Source organism: Lissotriton helveticus, chromosome 2_1 (assembly GCF_964261635.1).
Source record: "Lissotriton helveticus chromosome 2_1, aLisHel1.1, whole genome shotgun sequence".
Taxonomy (NCBI): domain Eukaryota; kingdom Metazoa; phylum Chordata; class Amphibia; order Caudata; family Salamandridae; genus Lissotriton; species Lissotriton helveticus.
The window spans coordinates 897,036,055-897,054,474 of record NC_136059.1 but is presented as its reverse complement, the minus strand read 5'-3'; the positions used below and the strand labels follow the sequence as shown (position 1 = coordinate 897,054,474).

The 18,420-nt window shown below is 42.9% G+C and overlaps 1 protein-coding gene across 3 annotated transcripts in view; it reads right to left on the bottom strand.

Annotated features, from left to right (window-relative positions):
• AUH (AU RNA binding methylglutaconyl-CoA hydratase) overlaps positions 1–17,639 on the bottom strand; it is a 789,095-nt gene extending 771,456 nt beyond the window's left edge. Inside the window, exon 1 of one of the 3 annotated variants that reach the window (XM_078675624.1) lies at positions 17,501–17,639. Coding sequence is in view for 2 of the 3 variants with exons in the window: in XM_078675622.1 (XP_078531748.1) it covers positions 8,559–8,805 (247 nt within the window). In the remaining variant the exon portion in view is untranslated. Of the gene's footprint in view, positions 1–8,558; positions 8,857–17,500 lie in introns of those variants that run through there. The other 2 variants (XM_078675622.1, XM_078675623.1) reach the window with 2 other exon arrangements.
• Between the last annotated feature and the right edge of the window lie 781 nt (positions 17,640–18,420).

Sequence of the window (18,420 nt, the reverse complement as noted above, 5' to 3'; positions counted from 1 at the left end):
GGGAGCGAGATATATAGGGGCTTATCGAGAGTTTACCTAACTGGCGATTTCACTGGCGATTTGATGCTGTGCCCGTGCGCTTTTAGGTCAATGCATGCGCGTGCACATCATCAAATCGCCAGTCAATCACCAGCAGCACTCCTCCCACACCTTTGAAGTGAAGCTTAGCTTCACTTCAAAGGCCCCTGCTGCTTCACACCCTCATGCCGCTCTCCCCGCTCCGCCCCTCCCCTGCCCACAGTGTCGCATTTCTCCTCCCCAAGATATCGGAGCGCTTTACATGAGCGCCAGTTGCATTATGGAGGGACACATTCATGTGTTTTTTAGGCACGGGTAGAATAAGTGGTTTGCCCAGAATCACACTGATGTTGAGCCTCTAGCCAGACTCGAACCTGGATCCTCAGCTTCAAAGACGGTCGATATGGCCATTAAGCCACACCATCTTGAGGCATAGCCGGGCCACTCCTAGTAGTTGAGCACCGTATATTCAGCCCTTGTATTTTTGCACGCCAGTGACCTTTTTACTCTAGCTGCATGGGTTCGAATCCCACCTCAGCCACTTATTATCTTTTTTTGTTGTTGCAGTTTTTATACTGCTTGAACTGAACCCCAAGATATCGGAGCGCTTTACATGAGCGCCAGTTGCATTATGGAAAGACACATTCATGTGTTTTTTAGGCACGGGTAGAATAAGTGGTTTGCCCAGAATCACACTGATGTTGAGCCTCTAGCCAGACTCGAACCTGGATCCGCAGCTTCAAAGTCGGCTGATCTGGCCGTTAAGCCACACCCTCTTGAGGCATAGCCGGGCCACTCCTAGTAGTTGAGCACCGTATATTCAGCCCTTGTATTTTTGCACGCCAGTGACCTTTTTACTCTAGCTGCATGGGTTCGAATCCCACGTCAGCCACTTATTATCTTTTTTTGTTTTTGCAGTTTTTATACTGCTTGAACTCGACCCCAAGATATCGGAGCGCATTACATGAGCGCCAGTTGCATTATGGAAAGACACATTCATGTGTTTTTTAGGCACGGGTAGAGTATTTTGTGGTCGCCTTTACATAGTGCATTACACAGTGAGTTACAGCCCTCAGTTCACGACAGGCGACACTGTTTCAAGCTGTTTTCAAGCTTTCAAGCTTTATTACAAATCACAAAAAAGATGTTAATATTTCACTTCTGTTCTTGGATATTCGTCACAATAAAAAACACTGAATATAATCTTCACAAAAGTTATTTACAAAAGTTTAAGCTATTTCCATTACAAATTAAATAAATTATTTAACAATTAATTTAACAAAAAAAATAAAAGCCATTGTTATTTGTAATATTAATACATCTAAGTCACGTAAATAAAAAACATGTTGCATTACAAATGCTATAGGTGTCACATTTGCGAAAGTTATAACTATTGGCATTGTAAATGACAGAGCTATTAATTTAGCTATTTTAACAAACACATAAATAAATAAATAAATAATTTATAAGACCAATAGCTCAAACTTTCCTAATGCGAGACCTATTGCATTTCCAATGCTTGTTGGTGATTGGTCTTGTTAAACCTAAATCAATAAACAAGTTTCTCACATGCAACACCAGTTATGTGGTGTATTGCTTGCAATGCCCATGTGGCTTGCGCTACATCGGTAGCACTATCCGTCTAGTAAAGATAAGAATTTTGGAACACACGCGGGTTATAGCGAAGGGAGATGTCACCTACCCCGTCACAAGACATTTTTCTGAGAAACACAACAGTAATAGCGAGCTATTACATTATTATGGTTTGGACCATGTCCCTATGAGTGTGAGGGTATGTGACAGAATCAGAAAACTCTGTAGGCTGGAATCAAGGTACATTATTTATCTGGGAACAAAGGCTCCCAATGGTATGAATATAGGTGAAGAGTTGGCAGTTCATCTTGGGGACTGAAGGCTAAGGGGAATTCAGTTTAAGTGAATATAATTTGCGATATCTGTAATGTGCATGTAAATGTGGATCAATTGACTATAGTAACAGTATGGCATTATCCGAAACTTTTGGCCGATACACGGCGCAATATGAGGTCTTAGGAGGAGGCATCGGGCAATGGCGATACACGGCGCAATGTTTTGTGATGTTCCGATTTTGTCTTTTTTACTTTCTCGACATGGGGAAATGGATGACACGTTGTGATGTATAAATATAATCCACACTTGTGCAAAGGAGACTGGATAAAGTTACAAAGCAAACATTACAATATGGCGCCTAATACCATAACTGAATAGTCCTTTGTTGATTTTGATGTATCAACTGGTCATGTGGTTCACGTTACGTAATTTAAAGTTTGCTGCTTTTCGGCACGTATTATGAAAACATTTGAATAGGGCATTGCCGAAACGCGTCATGTTTTTCATGTTTCCCGTACATGAATTAAAGTATTTTGAAAATTGCAGAAGTCCCCATGAGTGCTTTTCCGAGACCGGAATGGAGGAGGAGCGAGCGCGCAATATATATATATATATATATATATATATATATATATATATATATATATATATATATATATATATATATATGCACACACACACACACACACACACACATAGGCACACAACTGACTTACACCTAAATCCAACTGGGCCTATTAGCTTTTTAATGGCTGTTAACTGTTTAACCTCTTCCGTGCTCATGCGGCCCCGGCCGTCATGAGTCACGGTGGGCGTGTGCGTACGACGGCCGGGGGCCGCCCAAGCCACGCCTGCGAATGGAATGTCCCAGTACTACTGCGGAATTTGCGCCGCAGTGAAGAGGTTAAGAAACATGATTAACAACAATTTTGTTGTAAATAGTATTGAAAATGTGTCAATTTTGATATTGAGATGGCGAATTAAACATTAGTGAGAGCTATGGAAGAGGTAATGGTCTAAGTATTGTATTGTATTTTGCTTTTGTATAGCGCATGCTGTCACCCTACGGGTATCCTGGCGCTTTTGATTTAAACCATCAACCTCGGATGAAAAGGAGGTGAGCACAGAGATACACTAGCAGGATGGAAAGAGCCAGGTTATCAGACTACCTCTGAAGCTCATGAGGGACTCGCTCCGTCTGATACTCAGCGGAAGTTCATTCCAGAGGCGGCCGCGACCACCCGGAAGGCCCTGCCCCCCAGCCTGGACCTCTTATATCTTGGAACTTCCAGCAGGCCAGCTCCCGCCGAGCGGAGATGTCTCTGTGGCCGGTACCAGGAGAAAAAGCCCTGCAGTGGGACTGGGCCCAAGCCGTGTATCGCTTTGAATACCAGGCACAAAGATTTAAACTGTACCCTCTCTTTGACCGGCAGCCAGCGCAGGTCCCGTAAGGCCTGGGCTGATGAGGCACTACGATTCCTCTTTAGGGCCAGTTTGACCGCAGCCGACTGTACTCTCTGCAGCCTGTCAATAACAAACTGGGGAGCCCCCAAATACAGGGAGTTACAATAGTCAAGCCTGCTCAGCACAATGCTTTTCACCACCAGTGAGCGTTTATCATCTGGAAGGATCGGGAGAAGTTGACGCAGCATCCGTAACAGACCGAAGCACAGGCCGGCTGTCTTGTTGGCCTGTGACTCCATTTGTAGGTTTCTGTCGAGCAGAACCCCTAGATTTCTTAATGTGTCAGACGGGGTCACTGACTCCTCCTCCGGAGTGAGCCTGAACTCCATCGGTAGGTGCTTCGTTAGCCCTACTGGAGCGCAGTACAGCACCTCTGTTTTTTCCCCGTTGAACTGCAGTGAGTTCTTCCGGAGCCAGCTGGCTGTATGTCGCATGCATTCTTGGAATGTGTCCATCGAGACTGCATTTTTCCCTTCCAGGGAAAAAGCCAGCTGTGTATCATCTGCATAGTTAACCACCTCTACCCCAAATGATTTAATGAGGGGGAGGAGAGGCTGCAGATATACATTGAACAGAATGGGGCTGATGGCTGACCCCTGTGGGACCCCATGAGCTACTGGCGTCTTGAGGGCGGAATAGGGTGCCAGTGTAACCACCTGCTGTCGCCCTGTAAGATAGGACCACAGTCACTGTAGTGCGCATCCCCGCGCCCTCATTATCTCCAGTCTTCCTAGCAGGATGGTGTGGTTTACCGTGTCGAATGCTGACGACATATCGAGAAGCACCAAAACCGTGACATTCCCGTTGTCGGCCCGCATTATCAGTTTGTCCAGCATCAGAGTCAGTGCCGACTCCGTCCCGTGTGCTGGGCGGAATCCAAACTGATCTCTAGCCAGCAACTGGTATTCCTCCAGGAAGCCGGATAGTACCCCACCCACTGCCCGTTCCAGGATCTTGATCGGGAAGGGCAGGAAGGAGATGGGTCTGAAACTTTCCGCTTTGGCGGGGTCCAGGGAGGTTTTTTTTAACAGGGGTGTCACCACCGCCTGCTTCCAGCCATCTGGGACCGATCCCTCCTCGAAGGACTGGTTGCAGATGCGTTGCAGCCAGGGAAGGGTTGGAAGACCATATGTCTTCCAGATTTTTACCGGCAAGGGGTCTTCCGGTGAACCTGAGGAGACACTATGCATCAGATTGTTAAAAGTGCAATCCTTAAGGTCTGGGAACCTTTCCAGGGTAGCTGGCTGGTATAGATCCCCTTCCGCCTTTTGTGGTGAGAGGACGTGGTCACTAAGCTCGTGACCTTGGAGTCTGTCAACAATCTTTGCCACTTTTTCTGTAAAGTGGCAAGCTATTTTGTTGCACAGATCCTGTGACGCTATTATCTTGTTGCCAAGACAGTCTGGGGGGGGACAGCTCCCTGACTCTTTTCAAACAACGCTTTCGTGCTGTTGGGGGCTTATAGGATGGAGTTGGCGTAGAACTCTGCTTTACACTCCAGTGACGATACTAAGTCACTGCCATTGTGTTAGTTCTGTTAGACATGTACAACCTTTTTCTCTCTGCATCTCATTTATATGCATCTCTTACACTTCCTCTCTTTCCTCCTCAGAACCTAAACTCTGGGGGTGGGCAGTGATCTCCGCTCCGCCAGCGGAAATTGCAGAGTTTTGCTCACTCTGCTTTGAACGCGGAGGTCAGCAAAAACTCTGCCATCCACCACATAAAGGAGTTCACTGCTCACCCCTCTCTCTCCTCCTGAACTTGTGGCTGTGCGGCGAGCCGTACTTTACTAAAACATTAAGCAACTTCCTGCCCAGTGATAACAGAGATGTAGAGATGTGGCTGGTTGCTGTCAGCAGTTGTTTTTTCAGATGTTTCTATTTGTCTGGTCTCTGAAAGTGAGTGCATGAATCCAGTGTTGATCATTGTCAGGCCCCTGCAGCAGGTGAGGAGGTTGCACTGATGCAGTGAGAGCATGTGTGTGTGTAACATAACTTTACTCGGTAGAACTCACTCAATCTGCCCATGATTCATTGGATCACTTGGACACAGACTGGAGAGTGTGATATATTCCTCGCATTGCACAACCGAGACCCTCCAGAACACAACCCCAGCACCAGCAGAAGGGGGTGAGAAGAGGGGCCATATGAGGAGGAAGACCATATAAGTGTTGTCTCCGGTGACTGATCTGCTCCACCCCAGCATGCACCATTGGAACATTGCTTTGGCGCCCAGGCCTAATCCAAACCACGGGCAGCTGGTAAGTAGCTGGAAACTACATAAATTATATAGCGCTTACTACCGGTGAGTTTAAATATAGAGCTGCAGTCCCGATGAGAAGCACTTCGATCGGAATAGCAGGACAGGTGAGTAGTGCTTGCGCTACCACTTTAAACATACAGCAGCAGCCCACTGACAAGTGCTGCTGAGACTGCCTAGTGTCCAGATGTATTGTATAGCATTAGCAACAATGACTGCTGAGAAAGTACAGCAGCAGTCCTTCAGAGCAGTGCTTGGGCTGTCCTGTGCGTTTTGCGACCCTCGAATTCATTGTGTCCTGCAGCCATGTTGAGAATTCATTGAGTCCTGCAGCCATGTTGAGTGCTGCGGTTATCAGACTTGCCCTTGAAATGTATTGAAGTAGTGGCAGGAGGACACCTCAACTTTGAACTTGCACTGCCGCTGTATTTGGTAGCGAGCAGCGTTTATTATTGCACTGTTTGTTTTGTTGACATGTAGATGGAACAATGTTTAGCTAACCTCGTGTAATTCTGTTCCCAATATCACCCCCTTCCCCACAACTGCATACCATTTTTGTGCGTCACGAGCTACATTCTGGCAGAGAAACAACCACAGCAAATTCTAAATAAGCATGCAGTGCACACTGCACCTGCTTGCAGAACTCTGCGGAATCTTTCTGAGTTTTTCAGTAACTCCACAAGCTGCGTCCAGGCCTGCTAAACACACAATGCACCCACTTGCTTGTAATCACTGCATTTTCTTTTGCCTTGACAATATTTTGACAACTGAGTACCTTTGTAGAAGTGAGATATCTTATCTGTCTTACTGGTGCAGAGCCACCCTTTGTCTACGAGTTCACTAAATGAGGATCGACACTGGAGTGGAACAAAACACAGGTTTATTACATCTCATGAGATGAGTCTCATCACTCACACACCGCAGGTGCCGGAACAAGGGGGCTAACAAGTACAAGTTCAAACATGGCATTTATACTTTTCGGTGCCTCCTGAAACACATTGAAACCACTTCGTCATTGTTACATAATGCTTACACATCGCCTTACACAACCCCTTTGTATAATGCTTACATGCTGAACTGTTGAATCCTGATAAACCCCTACACATGTCATCTTAGTAGATAGGCAAGGGAGGTTACAGGCATTGGTGGGCTTATAGATAAAACATCTGTGTGCTCTGGCCTTTCGGCAGGGCAAGGCCACTACTCTGGCACGCAAGCATTATCAGCACAACCAGCTTTTCAGTGAACACGTAACTCCTAACTTTGCAAAAGTCCTAGCAGAAACACAAAATGGGGGCTGGTAGACAAAATGGAAGAGGAGTAGAGGCTAACTAAACAGAATGCATGTTTTATCGTTCAACACCTTCTTCACACACATTTGCACAGAATCACAATTGCAACTCAAATACGTGACCGATGAGCACTCAGCACAGAAGCCAAGGCTTTGATGACCAAGAACTCTGAACACACTAACAGGCACTGTGAGAAACTCACACTGCTTTCAGCCACAAATCCAGAGCTCTAAATTGTAGCCAGTTATAAACACTTAGAGGCGACTCAGTTCAAAGTATGCATTTTACACAAGTAATATGCTACACGAAAAATACAGAAACATATCATCTTGGAGACAGCTCCATTCCCTAAGAATGTAAAACTTGTGAATTATAAAGAGGAAATGAATCTATAACCTTGATAACTGCTATTGTTCAGAAATCCATCATGGTTATTGCTAGTAAAGTTAAGGAATAGGGCCCGTTCAATGTCTGTTTTTAATTACTACCGGGTCTGGGCTCAAGAGGCACCGGGCCCACTTAAAGCCCTGGTACAATGTATTATTTGATCCTAACTCTGACATCAGCAGCATCCTGTACTATTTCAACAACATCTAGCTAAATGTTAAAATGCATATAGCAGTACTTTTATTATAACACAAAGAATTTGATTAGCATAGGAACATTAATGTGCATTATGCGACCCGGTATACTATTTAAAACGGCCATAGTTCGCACAGACATACGATATATAAATAGCATTTTAAGGATGGGAGCACGTATCAGGCATTACTTTAGTGATGTGGCACAAAAAAATGTTGCTGTGCCTTCAGTGGTTCTTTTGTGTAGATTTAGAATGGGACCATACATTGTTTTTTTGCTGTTGATAAATGATGTGCCTGAGCAATAATGAGGCAGATCCTTAAGTGTCGGGCTATTTGCTAAGCCCCCTACCAAAACTAAGTGCAGAATGCACAGCTTTGTGGAAGACGTATTTGAAAATTCTGGCTATAACACCCTCCAATTGGCTTAATTTCTTAAAAAGAAACGTTTTCATGGTAGTGAAACGTCACCAGTTTGTGTCTCACACCACAAAAAGTTATGTTCTGTAAAAGCATTGACCCTTGGTAAAAACTTTACGTTTTTAGACCTGTGGACCTGCACCTCGGTGACTTGACAAAAAATTCAACCAAAGAGATTTTGACAAGAACACGAGGGAGATTTCCATCCCATATCACAAACTCTCACGGAATTTAAAAACATGTTTTAATTGGAGAGTTCGCAGAAAATAAGCGTGTAATTACTTTGAAAGAGCGACCGTCAAAAGCAACAGGAAATCCACGAAATTAGAAATACCGGCACAACTAAGTTGCTAAAACAACTTGCAACATGTTTCAAGTGATACCTATTTTGTATACACTGTTACAAACGCTTTTAGAAAGCGGAAGACCAGCTGACAGTGACATCTCTTTACAGAGGCACGATATCCTTGCTAAAAGACTACAGCTCCCAGAGGAGCAGTGACACTTCCTCAGTTGACCTTTCCCTATGACGTAAGGCCAGGCGGAGACTACACAACCCTGCCTGGGGTTCGCTGTGAAAGAGGAGTGCAGTGACCTCGGGTTGCGAGTTAGTGTGCATACTTAAAGGGTGAGGTGGGGTGCGTGTGGTTACCTTGATCCTCCCCCTCCAGGTAGCGGACGTGTAGCTCTTCGTCACCTTTCGCTTCCGTGCTGTAGAAGCGCTTGCCAAGCAAAGACGTTGCCATTGTGCTGGATGTCCAGCGACAGTCTGCGGAGGGGGGAGGAAAGGAGCGAGTCTGCGTGCCCCCGGGTGGCAGACATCGTATTATTGGCGCTCCAGCTGTGAACCTAACAACATTGCAGTGCAATGCCTGCAGGAGCCGAGCCAGTGCAGCCATGTTGGGTGATGCAGAAAAGGCGCTGCAGCTCTGAATTGCTGCTGAGCGTACGCCACGTGACTTTCACGTTACGTCACTGCTCACCCTAGAGGGCGATAGAAGACACCTTGCTAGCGGTGTACGCGACCTGTGTTGTAGGAAAACCGTGGTGCATTTGAGGCCAGCAAGACCATTTATTTTATTTTATTTTATATTATTTAATGCATTTTTATAAAGCGCGGACTTTACCCGAAGGTGTCTGAGCACTGTACAATAGAACCAGTTACGTTACATGAGAGAACTGTTACAATAATGGAACAAACAAAAATAGCAGGCCATAGAATCAAAACAACGCAGGCAAAAGGAACACAATACCAAACACAGCAAGCACAGAATGTACAAACAAAAATATAAATATATATGAGAAATTTACAATGACTAAAAAACTTCCTGGTGAAAAATAGCAGGTCATCGAATCAAAACAACGCAGGCAAAAGGAACACAATATCAAATACAACAAGCACAGAATGTGCAAAAAAAATATATATATATATAAGACACATTTACAAAGACTAAAGAACTTCCTGGCGGGGTCTGAGAAGGAGGGAATTAGTTCTGAAAGTGTCTTTGGAATAGAAGAGATTTGAGGTCCGCTTTGAAGATCTGGATGGAGGTGATGACACGGAGCAAAGGAGAAAGCCCCATAGCTGCATTTAAATCAGAGTATCTCGACCTGTTAACCTCGATTCAAACATATCACATGCAGAGATTACAAAGTTTAGTAGAGTCGGGGCATTTGGAACTACATTTTGAACCATATTTACTTTGTAAATATGTATTTTACCCCTGTTTCAACCTAACGGTGACACCTTTCATATTTTTTTAATAAAAGTGTGCAACATGTTAGCGTTTTTACTGCATATATGTAACTTGTTAGTGTGATCAGCGTGTTTTGTTTACCTGTAACTTGCTAATGTTTTGTCTATTTGTGTACCTTTTGTAATTTACCTGGCACTCACGAGGCCAATTTTGTAAATATGTATTTTACTCCTGTTTTAACATAACGCCGGCACCTTTTATATTTTTTACAATATAAATATGCAACTTGTTAGTGTTGGAACTGCATATATGTAACTTGTTAGCGTGATCAGCCTGTATTGTTTCCCCGGAACTATATATGTGGCTTGCTAGTGTTTTGTCTATTTGTCTTCCTTTTGTAATTTACCTGGCACTCTCATCAGGTCAACTTTGTAAATATGTATTTTACTCCTGTTCTAACCTAACGCCGACACATTTTATATTTTTACAATATAAATATGCATCTTGTTACCGTTGTAATTGCTTATATGTAACTTTCTAGCATGATCAGCGTATCTTATGTAAATGTTACTGTATATATGTAACTTGTTAACGTGTTTAGTCTATATTGTGTAACTTTTGTTACTTACCTGGTTCTTTTGTAAAGCGCTCTGATACCTTTGGGTAAAGGTTGCACAATAGAAAACTGCATTAAATCAATCAATACATAACAGAGCAGTCTGAAGGACTTGGGGGCCGTGGGCACAGACCCATTTTATGGCCAATTTCTGAGACTTTACTCTGCTATTTCAAGTGCCCCAGGCGAGGGTAAGACATTTACAGCATCGGGTAAAGTCTGATAATCTGGGATGTAAAAACTACTAGGTGCAGTGAATTACACTTTTTACAAATTCCCCACTCAAAAATGGGGCATTACTTTCTAATTTCATTAGTTTCTTATTAAGTAGAAATCCAGGTAATCCAAGTTGTATTGATTAGAAGTTGAAACAGCGGTGCTTCAGAGAATACACCTTGACTCGGTAATTCCACTCCAGCAACTCCACCAAAGTTCTGATGGAAAAAATCTAGAACACAGGTGAAGCAGCTATTGGAATGGAAGAGGCCTTACAAAAACAAACATATGTGCAGTAAGTTACACAGAATAAATATAAAACAATAATAACACAGCACATCTTCCCCTCTAAAACAAAAACAGAATTCTAAGATGTACTTGTGTCGCACAGAAAATCAGACATCCATTTGGGTCTGGCAGGTACCCTCCTATTGCGACGTTCCACTTCCTTCCCTTTCTTTTTCAAACCATGATCGGAACTCTCGTTGCCAGAAATATCACCATCACTGACAGGTGCATTCCTTGAATCCAGTCCAATTATTTCTCCCTCAGTCATATCCTTCACTGCCTCCTCATTCTCACTGTCTACTTCCTTGTTCCTAGTAATTTCCATCTCATTAACTGAATCAGAAAATGTCTTTTGACCCAAACTCCCAAAACGTTCTTGATACTCAGCATGCTCCCCTTCAAGAACAGCAATTCTTCTGAGGTTCTATACTCTATCGAAACTCTCATTGCCCGAAATATCACAATCACTGACAGGTGCATTCCTTGAATCAAATCCAATTCTGTTTCTCCCTTAGTCATATCCTCCACTGCCTCCCCATTCTCACTGTCTACTTCCTTGTTCCTGGTAATCTCCATCTCATTGAACGAATCAGAAAATGACTTTTGATTCAAACTCCCAAAACTTTCTTTATACACACCATGCTGCCCTTTAGGAACAGCAATTTTTCTGAGGTTTCATACTCATCCAACACTGAGGCAGACAGCATTGCATTAAACATCTGTCACTTGCAGAGGACCAGAAAATTGGTTTTCACCTTTTTTTTCCTTCCATGTCCCCCTTATTAGTTTCCCATTCCCCGAACCCCTCTTGCAGTCAAATGCTTTCTTACTTACACCTACTATGCTTATTGACCTCTCTCCTTTTCACTTCTTCCACAGGCACATTCATATCAGAATTCTTTAATAACCACTCAGGGTTAGACTTGGTTCTGGCACATATACCTCTGATAACTTCAAAAGGAGACACCTTCAAAGCCTCAAGAATGATGGTCCTATAAGTCCATACAGTTTTGCAATCCACACCATTCTTAGTTGCCATTTGTATGGCAGCTTTCAAGACCCTGTTGAACCTCTCGATCATACCATCTCCAATGGGTTTATATAGCAAGGTAGTCCTAAGCCTCCCATCCAACTTTTCAAAATAATTATTAGCCGTAGTTGACATGAATTGTACAATATAATCACTGATTATCTGGACAGGTAATCCTTCGTCCACAAAAGTTTTGTCAATAAACGTAAACACTTCCACTGAGTCTGTCTTCACCACTTTGACTACTGGTCACCTTGAGAACAAATCCATCACGGCGATGATATTCTTGGAAAGTGACCAATGGGGCCCATGATATTGACTGCAACAGTATGCCAAGGATTCTTTAGTATAATAGATTCACACCTGTTGGGGTTTAGCATCCATAACGAATTGTCTGAATTATCACACCACGTACGGTTTCTCACTAATCTTTCTGCACACAAATCCATCCCTGGCAACCAGTACCACTTCTTGACTCTCTGAGAACTGTACCATGACTCACTGATAATTAATTCCTGATTTCCCAAATGTTTCATAATTCTTTATCCACAATAGATTTCTGAGGTCAACCATGCACAACTCATTCAATGAGTTGTTGCAGTTTATTATCCTTACAATATTCATTATTCCATACTTCCACCTTAAGTCTAAAGGCACCTTGATCATGAATAAGTGTGATGTGCAAATCCTCCCATTCATTTGTATCACACTCCTGCATCTCTGTAGGCATGTGAAATAGACAACCTGCTAAAACTTTGTTTATCCCTGGTACATATTCCACCTTGTAAATAACATTTTGCAAATACATTGACATTCTTGCTATTCTTGCAGATGTGTTAAAAGACCTTCCATAGTTAACAATTTTACAAGAGGTTTGTGGTCACTATGCATTTAGCACTATTTGCCCCAAACAAAAGATTGGAAGTGTTCCGAAGCCCACACACAGGAGAGAGTTTCTTTCGCAATAACTGAAAGTTTCTCTTCTACTGGGGATAATGCAGGTGAGCTGTATGCACTTATACGTTCCTTACCTTCCCCATCCATCTGTGATAAAACACCTCCCAACTTCTTGTTACTGGCATTCACTGTGACCACATTCTCAAGTTCTGAGTCAAAACCTTTAAACAATGGCGCTTCAGAAATGGCTTTCTTTATATCTGCAAATTCCGCCTTGCAATTTCCAGACCACACAAACTTCACTTTGTTCTTCAATAATTGTTTGATATGGTATACTCTGTTTGCGAACCCTTAATACATTTAGCATAGAATTCAACAAGGCCCAAAAATGACATATGTTCTTCCTCATTAGATGGACCTGGTGCATTTTGGATCACTTTTACCAACTTGGGTTTGGTAGCTACCCCATAACCACACAGAACATGACCCAAATAAGTTACAGAACGCACAGCAAATTTACACTTTGAGTGTTCCACAGTCAACCATCTCTCTTCTAGGTGTCGGAGGTTGGCAGTGGCTGCTCCATGCCCTGCTGCTCACGTCTGCAGATTCACCTATCCTGGCCCTGCCCCCTTTCTCCGGCAGACCCTGGTGTTCTGCCTCTCACGCAGAGCTCCAGTGGTGTGGAAGGCGCATTCGTAATGATATGATGAATCCGAAAAGCTGAGCCGGTGGTACTGCCAAAAGACCTCGGGAGCTGCTTTCTAGTTCTGCGGAGGTTCGGCTGTGCGTTAATGGGGTAGAAAGGCAAAAGAGCTTTATATAGGTTCAGAGGATAACATTCTGGTAAATAAATAAGAGGCTGGTGTAGTTAAGATCAGGCATGGGACTAGACAGGGCTGCCTGCTGTCCCCTCTTTTATTCTTGCTTTTTATAGAACTTTTGGCAATAAAAATTCATAATAATCTCCAGATAGTGCCTCCTTTAACAGTCATGCCTAAGATTACATTATTTTCTGAGGATATCATTCTTTACTTATCAGCAGAGTCATCTAATATCCATAATGCATTTGATGAAATAACAGCTTTCACATGAATAGGTGGGTACAGGGTAAATCAAGCAAAGACTGAGGTGCTCTGGTTTTATGCTCCTTCGGTATCGCTTCCATTTCTTCCTCAACTAGCAGTTTGAAAACCTTTTAGATATATAAGTGTATTCTTGACTAACCATTATGATCAATGGTTAGTCCTTGATATTCTCCATCCAGTAGATTTCAGACCATTTCCTCTGTAATGATCTCTCTTTAACTTTATATTTGCAACTTTTAACTAGACATCTTAAAAAAGAAACACAATAATTGCACAAATCATTATAATTATTATTAGTGTCCCCCTCCCCCCTAGTGCCCTGAGACCCTCTCCGGTGAGTAGTTGCTCTCCACAAACCTATGATTGATTGATTGATTATAAGGCATAGAGTCCCCCTCCCAAACTATCAATCCATTCACCAACTTTAATAAAACCCTTTCCTATCTCACTAACTGATGATCCTACAGCTTCCTGTATGCCATGCTCTACAAAAGATTGAAGCTTGAGAGAGATATTAGCTAGATTCATTATTGAAGAGTTATTGACAGGACTGTACTCAGGAATGAAAGTATAACACCTTTTATACTTTAGTAGTTTGCCAACACTGCCTTCCTTTACAAGGATATCTAATGCTACGCGGTTCTGAAAAACCCTACCCATGAGTTCAGAAATTATTTGAGTTAGTGCTTCCGCTGTCCTCAAATCATGTCTATCCACCAATGTACTTAAACGTCTAATTTTCAAATCATTCTTTGAGACACCTATAGCAGCAAAGTGAAAAATTCTTTATTGTACAGTTAATTAAAACCATTACAATATTCCAAAGCATAAAGTATATTTCCTTCATGTACTTTGTTAGATATAAACAATTAATACCACATTTAAAATGGGAATTCAGTTTACATAATATGCACCTATAGCAGTATAAATAGCTCCTAATACATCCAAAACTACTTGTAGAAAACCTTGTTTCTCTCTCTATAAACCAACTACATCATCCATTTCACTCATATGATAGACTCAAGGAAACACCAGAGCAAGATAACAAGGCTCAGTCCTATTTTGCAACAAATTAAAATAAACAGTCTTAAGTAGTATAAGAATGATAGCTTTCATCACCATTCATTTTTTGACAGGTGGGAACGCCCCCCGGAAGTGACGTAGGAGCCGGAAGTCCTGCCCTGGAAGTCCCACCCGGAAGTCTGGTGCCGGAAGTCCAGGGTCAGAAGTCCAGGGTCGGAAGTCCATGGCCGGAAGTCCAGCACCTGTGGGGCAATCCAGGAAGTGGGGGCAGGGGTAATGTGTGTGAGTGCCCTTCACACGGGAATTAATGGATGTGTATGTGTGTCAATGGTGTAGAGTGGTGGTGCGGGCATGGCTAGGGCTAGCGGCAAGGCAGGCAGTAGGGCTTATAGGGGTGTTTAGGGTTGTGGGATGGATGAGCAGAGACTTACCTGTGTGCGCCATGTTTGTTGGGCAAGGAGGGACATGTCTGGGCATGCAGAGACATGTCTGGGCATGTTCAGCGGGTAGGTGCGACGGGAGGCTGGTGTTGCATGAGCAGCGTCGATGTCCATCCGTGGAATGGGATCCCTAGAGTGTTGCAGGGTCTTTTTTGGGAGATAGGCCAGCCCCATAGGAGGCGTTCCTGATGGCGATGGCGTTCCTGAGTGGTGGCCTGAGGCGTGGGGGCGTGCCATAGTCAGCAGAGGGCCGGAAAGCCATTGGTCCTAAAAGAGGCGGGAAGCTAGACCATTGGTTTGCTGCGGCAGTAATTTTGCCGCCTAATTTTAAAAAGTCTGGACTGTGAAATGAGAGCCGTTATGAAAATGAAATAAAAATAAATGAAGACAGGTGTTATACAATTATGGTTTCTTTTTACATGAGGGTGTCGTAATGGGAATGATAAACATGGCCATCTTGTAAATCAGCAGCATGGGGTGGTCAACATGTCCATGCATTGTTCTGTAACATGGAGGCCGGTCCTCCATCAGTCCAAGACTGCTAGGCTGCCAGTGCAATATTTTGCACAACCTAACTTTTAAAGTGTCTGGTGTAAAATGACACCAATTATGAAAAGAAAAATAAATAAATATTTTAAGGTCTCTGATATAAAATGATGCCAGTTCTGAAAAGGAAAATAAAATGAAATAAAAAATAAAGACAAGTGTTGTCCAATTGTCATTTCTTTCTATGAGCTAGTAATGTGCTGGGGATAATAAACAGGGGGGCCAGGATGTAATGCAGCTGTGGGCTGTGTAACAGACCACTGCATGGTTCTGTAGCCTCTGTAATATGTTGTCACAAACCTAAACTGCAAGGTTGCTGGTGCAACATCATGCACAGCCAAAGTTGAAAGTCTCTGATGTAAGTGCCATTAATTATGAAAGAAAAGTAAATAAATATTTTGAAGGCTCTGATCTAAAAGTATGCCTGTTATGAAAAGGAAAATAAAATAAACACATACATAACGACAACTGTTGTTCAATTGTGGCTTCTTTCTAAGTGAGAGTAAGGTGTTAGGGCTGGTAAACATGGGTCAGTATGTGGGGCAGCTGGGGGCTGTTTAACAAGCCCCTGCTGGGTCCTTTAACATTGTAAGGGGTTGTCACAAACCTAGACTGTAAGGGCCCTGTTGCAACATTATGTACAGCCTATTTGAATGTCTCTGATGTAAATGAAACTACGTAAAGTAAAGACGTGTTATGCAAAGAGGCTTTGCTCTACGCGTGAGTGTGCCGGGCATGACTGATGAACATGGTATTCTTGTACAACATCCACAGGATTCAGCAGCACTGCTAGCCATATTTTTAACTGCAAAATAGGCAACCACAGCCCAGAAAGGGCTGGATTGTGCAAATTCCACAAAAGGTGGCAAGCCAGTCATGGAGTTGTAACCTGGTGAAGAAAAAATGCTTTTGCAGCCAGAAAGAGCGGGACGGACCAGAGTTTCATAAGAGCGGCAAAACTAAAATGTAAGTTTCCTGATGTAACATTTTCAGCGCCTAAAGACTGTAAAGACCCGAAGAGGCTTCTACGTGGGAGACAGCTGGCATGGACTGATAAGCACTACAGGTTTGTAATAGAGTGGCGCGAAATGTGTACATGGGACTCTTAGGCGGGGCAGTGTATGACATTTTAAAGCGCCATTTTTTTTTTTTTACATCTAAGTGGGTGCAGCGAAAAAATTGAAATGCAACACGTAAACTCTATTTCCATGAGTTTACCGCCTGTCTAGGACACGACGAGGCTTCTACGTGGGGAGAGAGGTGGCATGGACTGATAAGCATGGGAGTCTTGTAAAAAGTGGCGCTGAGGGTCTGGAAATATGCACAGTCATGATGTTCTTAGACAGGGAGAGATCGGTGAAAGTATGACATATTTTAAGGCGCGCTTTACACCTTGGGAGTGTGAAGAGAAAAAATTGAAATAGGGACGTAATAACACTTGCACTCTGAAATTTGTTGGAGCACCTAATTGTATCTTTTCGGCTAAACAGGCTTTGGCAGAAGACTACAGAGTTAACATGGCGCGGAGGGGAAAGAGCCACGCTTATGTAACACACTCTATACTTAATGTAAGTAGCTATGTATTTTGTTTTAATTCTATAAGGCAGTCCTGGTATTTGTTAAAAACATTAGACATGGAATAAATATAAAATAAGCATGCATATAGGTATTATTGTAGTACTATGTCATAGAGACCTAACAGCTTTAAGAGGGTAAAAATTACAAAATAAAACAATACCTTTTATACACATACCTTAAGTGTTGGTGGTCTCCGGCGTCTGCTGTATTACAAGGGGCCAGTTGTGGTAGGGGCACTGGCTGCTACTCTGCGCACATGTTCTACCCCAGATACTACATTTTATTGACTGCTTGCCTACCCCTGCTGCATCTTCTGGGAGCACACTCCTCAGCATACTGATACACGATCTTTACTTAACACAGCTAGCATTCCAGTACTTGTAGTGCTGGCTATTCTCAGTCTCATACTGTGTAGGGGCAGTACAGTAATGTTATTGGGAAATTGACAATGACAATACTTCCTATCAACATTCTATGCATGTTCACATTCATTTGAGAAGATTATTGATGTTTTCAGGGTGAGTGTGCCATGATGCTGTTAGTCTAGTACATTTGTATTTACAGCAGCCAGGATATAAAGTGCGCATCAGAGGGCTCAGACAACAATATTGCATTTAACAATTACAGACGTGGCATTACATTCCTCAGCACACTGCCATTGTATCCAACGCTGATAGCCTCCTCGTGATTGTCTTCTGTTCAGTCGACGGCTGTATTGACAACACTGTTTTATTGTAGATTTACTGCTTTGATTACATGTTTCATGGATACACAGGTTTTGCTCTTTTGATCTCAGTTGCAAAAATATTCCTCTGTAGACCATTCTTCGCAGTGGTTAATTTGTAAAAAATAAGTGCTGGGGCTCTTGTCAGGAGGCAGCTTGCACCAGCCCATTTCTCCTGTTAGCACCGCCTAAAACAGAACCAACTACCAACCATGAAAGTGAGGACAGGGTGTGGCGTAATGGCCAGAGTGATCAAAGAAAGTTTTTCCTTTCTGGATTTTTTTGATTTATTGTACTATTTTTATCAGCATTCTATACTAAACCATATGATTTATGGTACAAGTTTTATCAGCATTCTATAATCAACCATT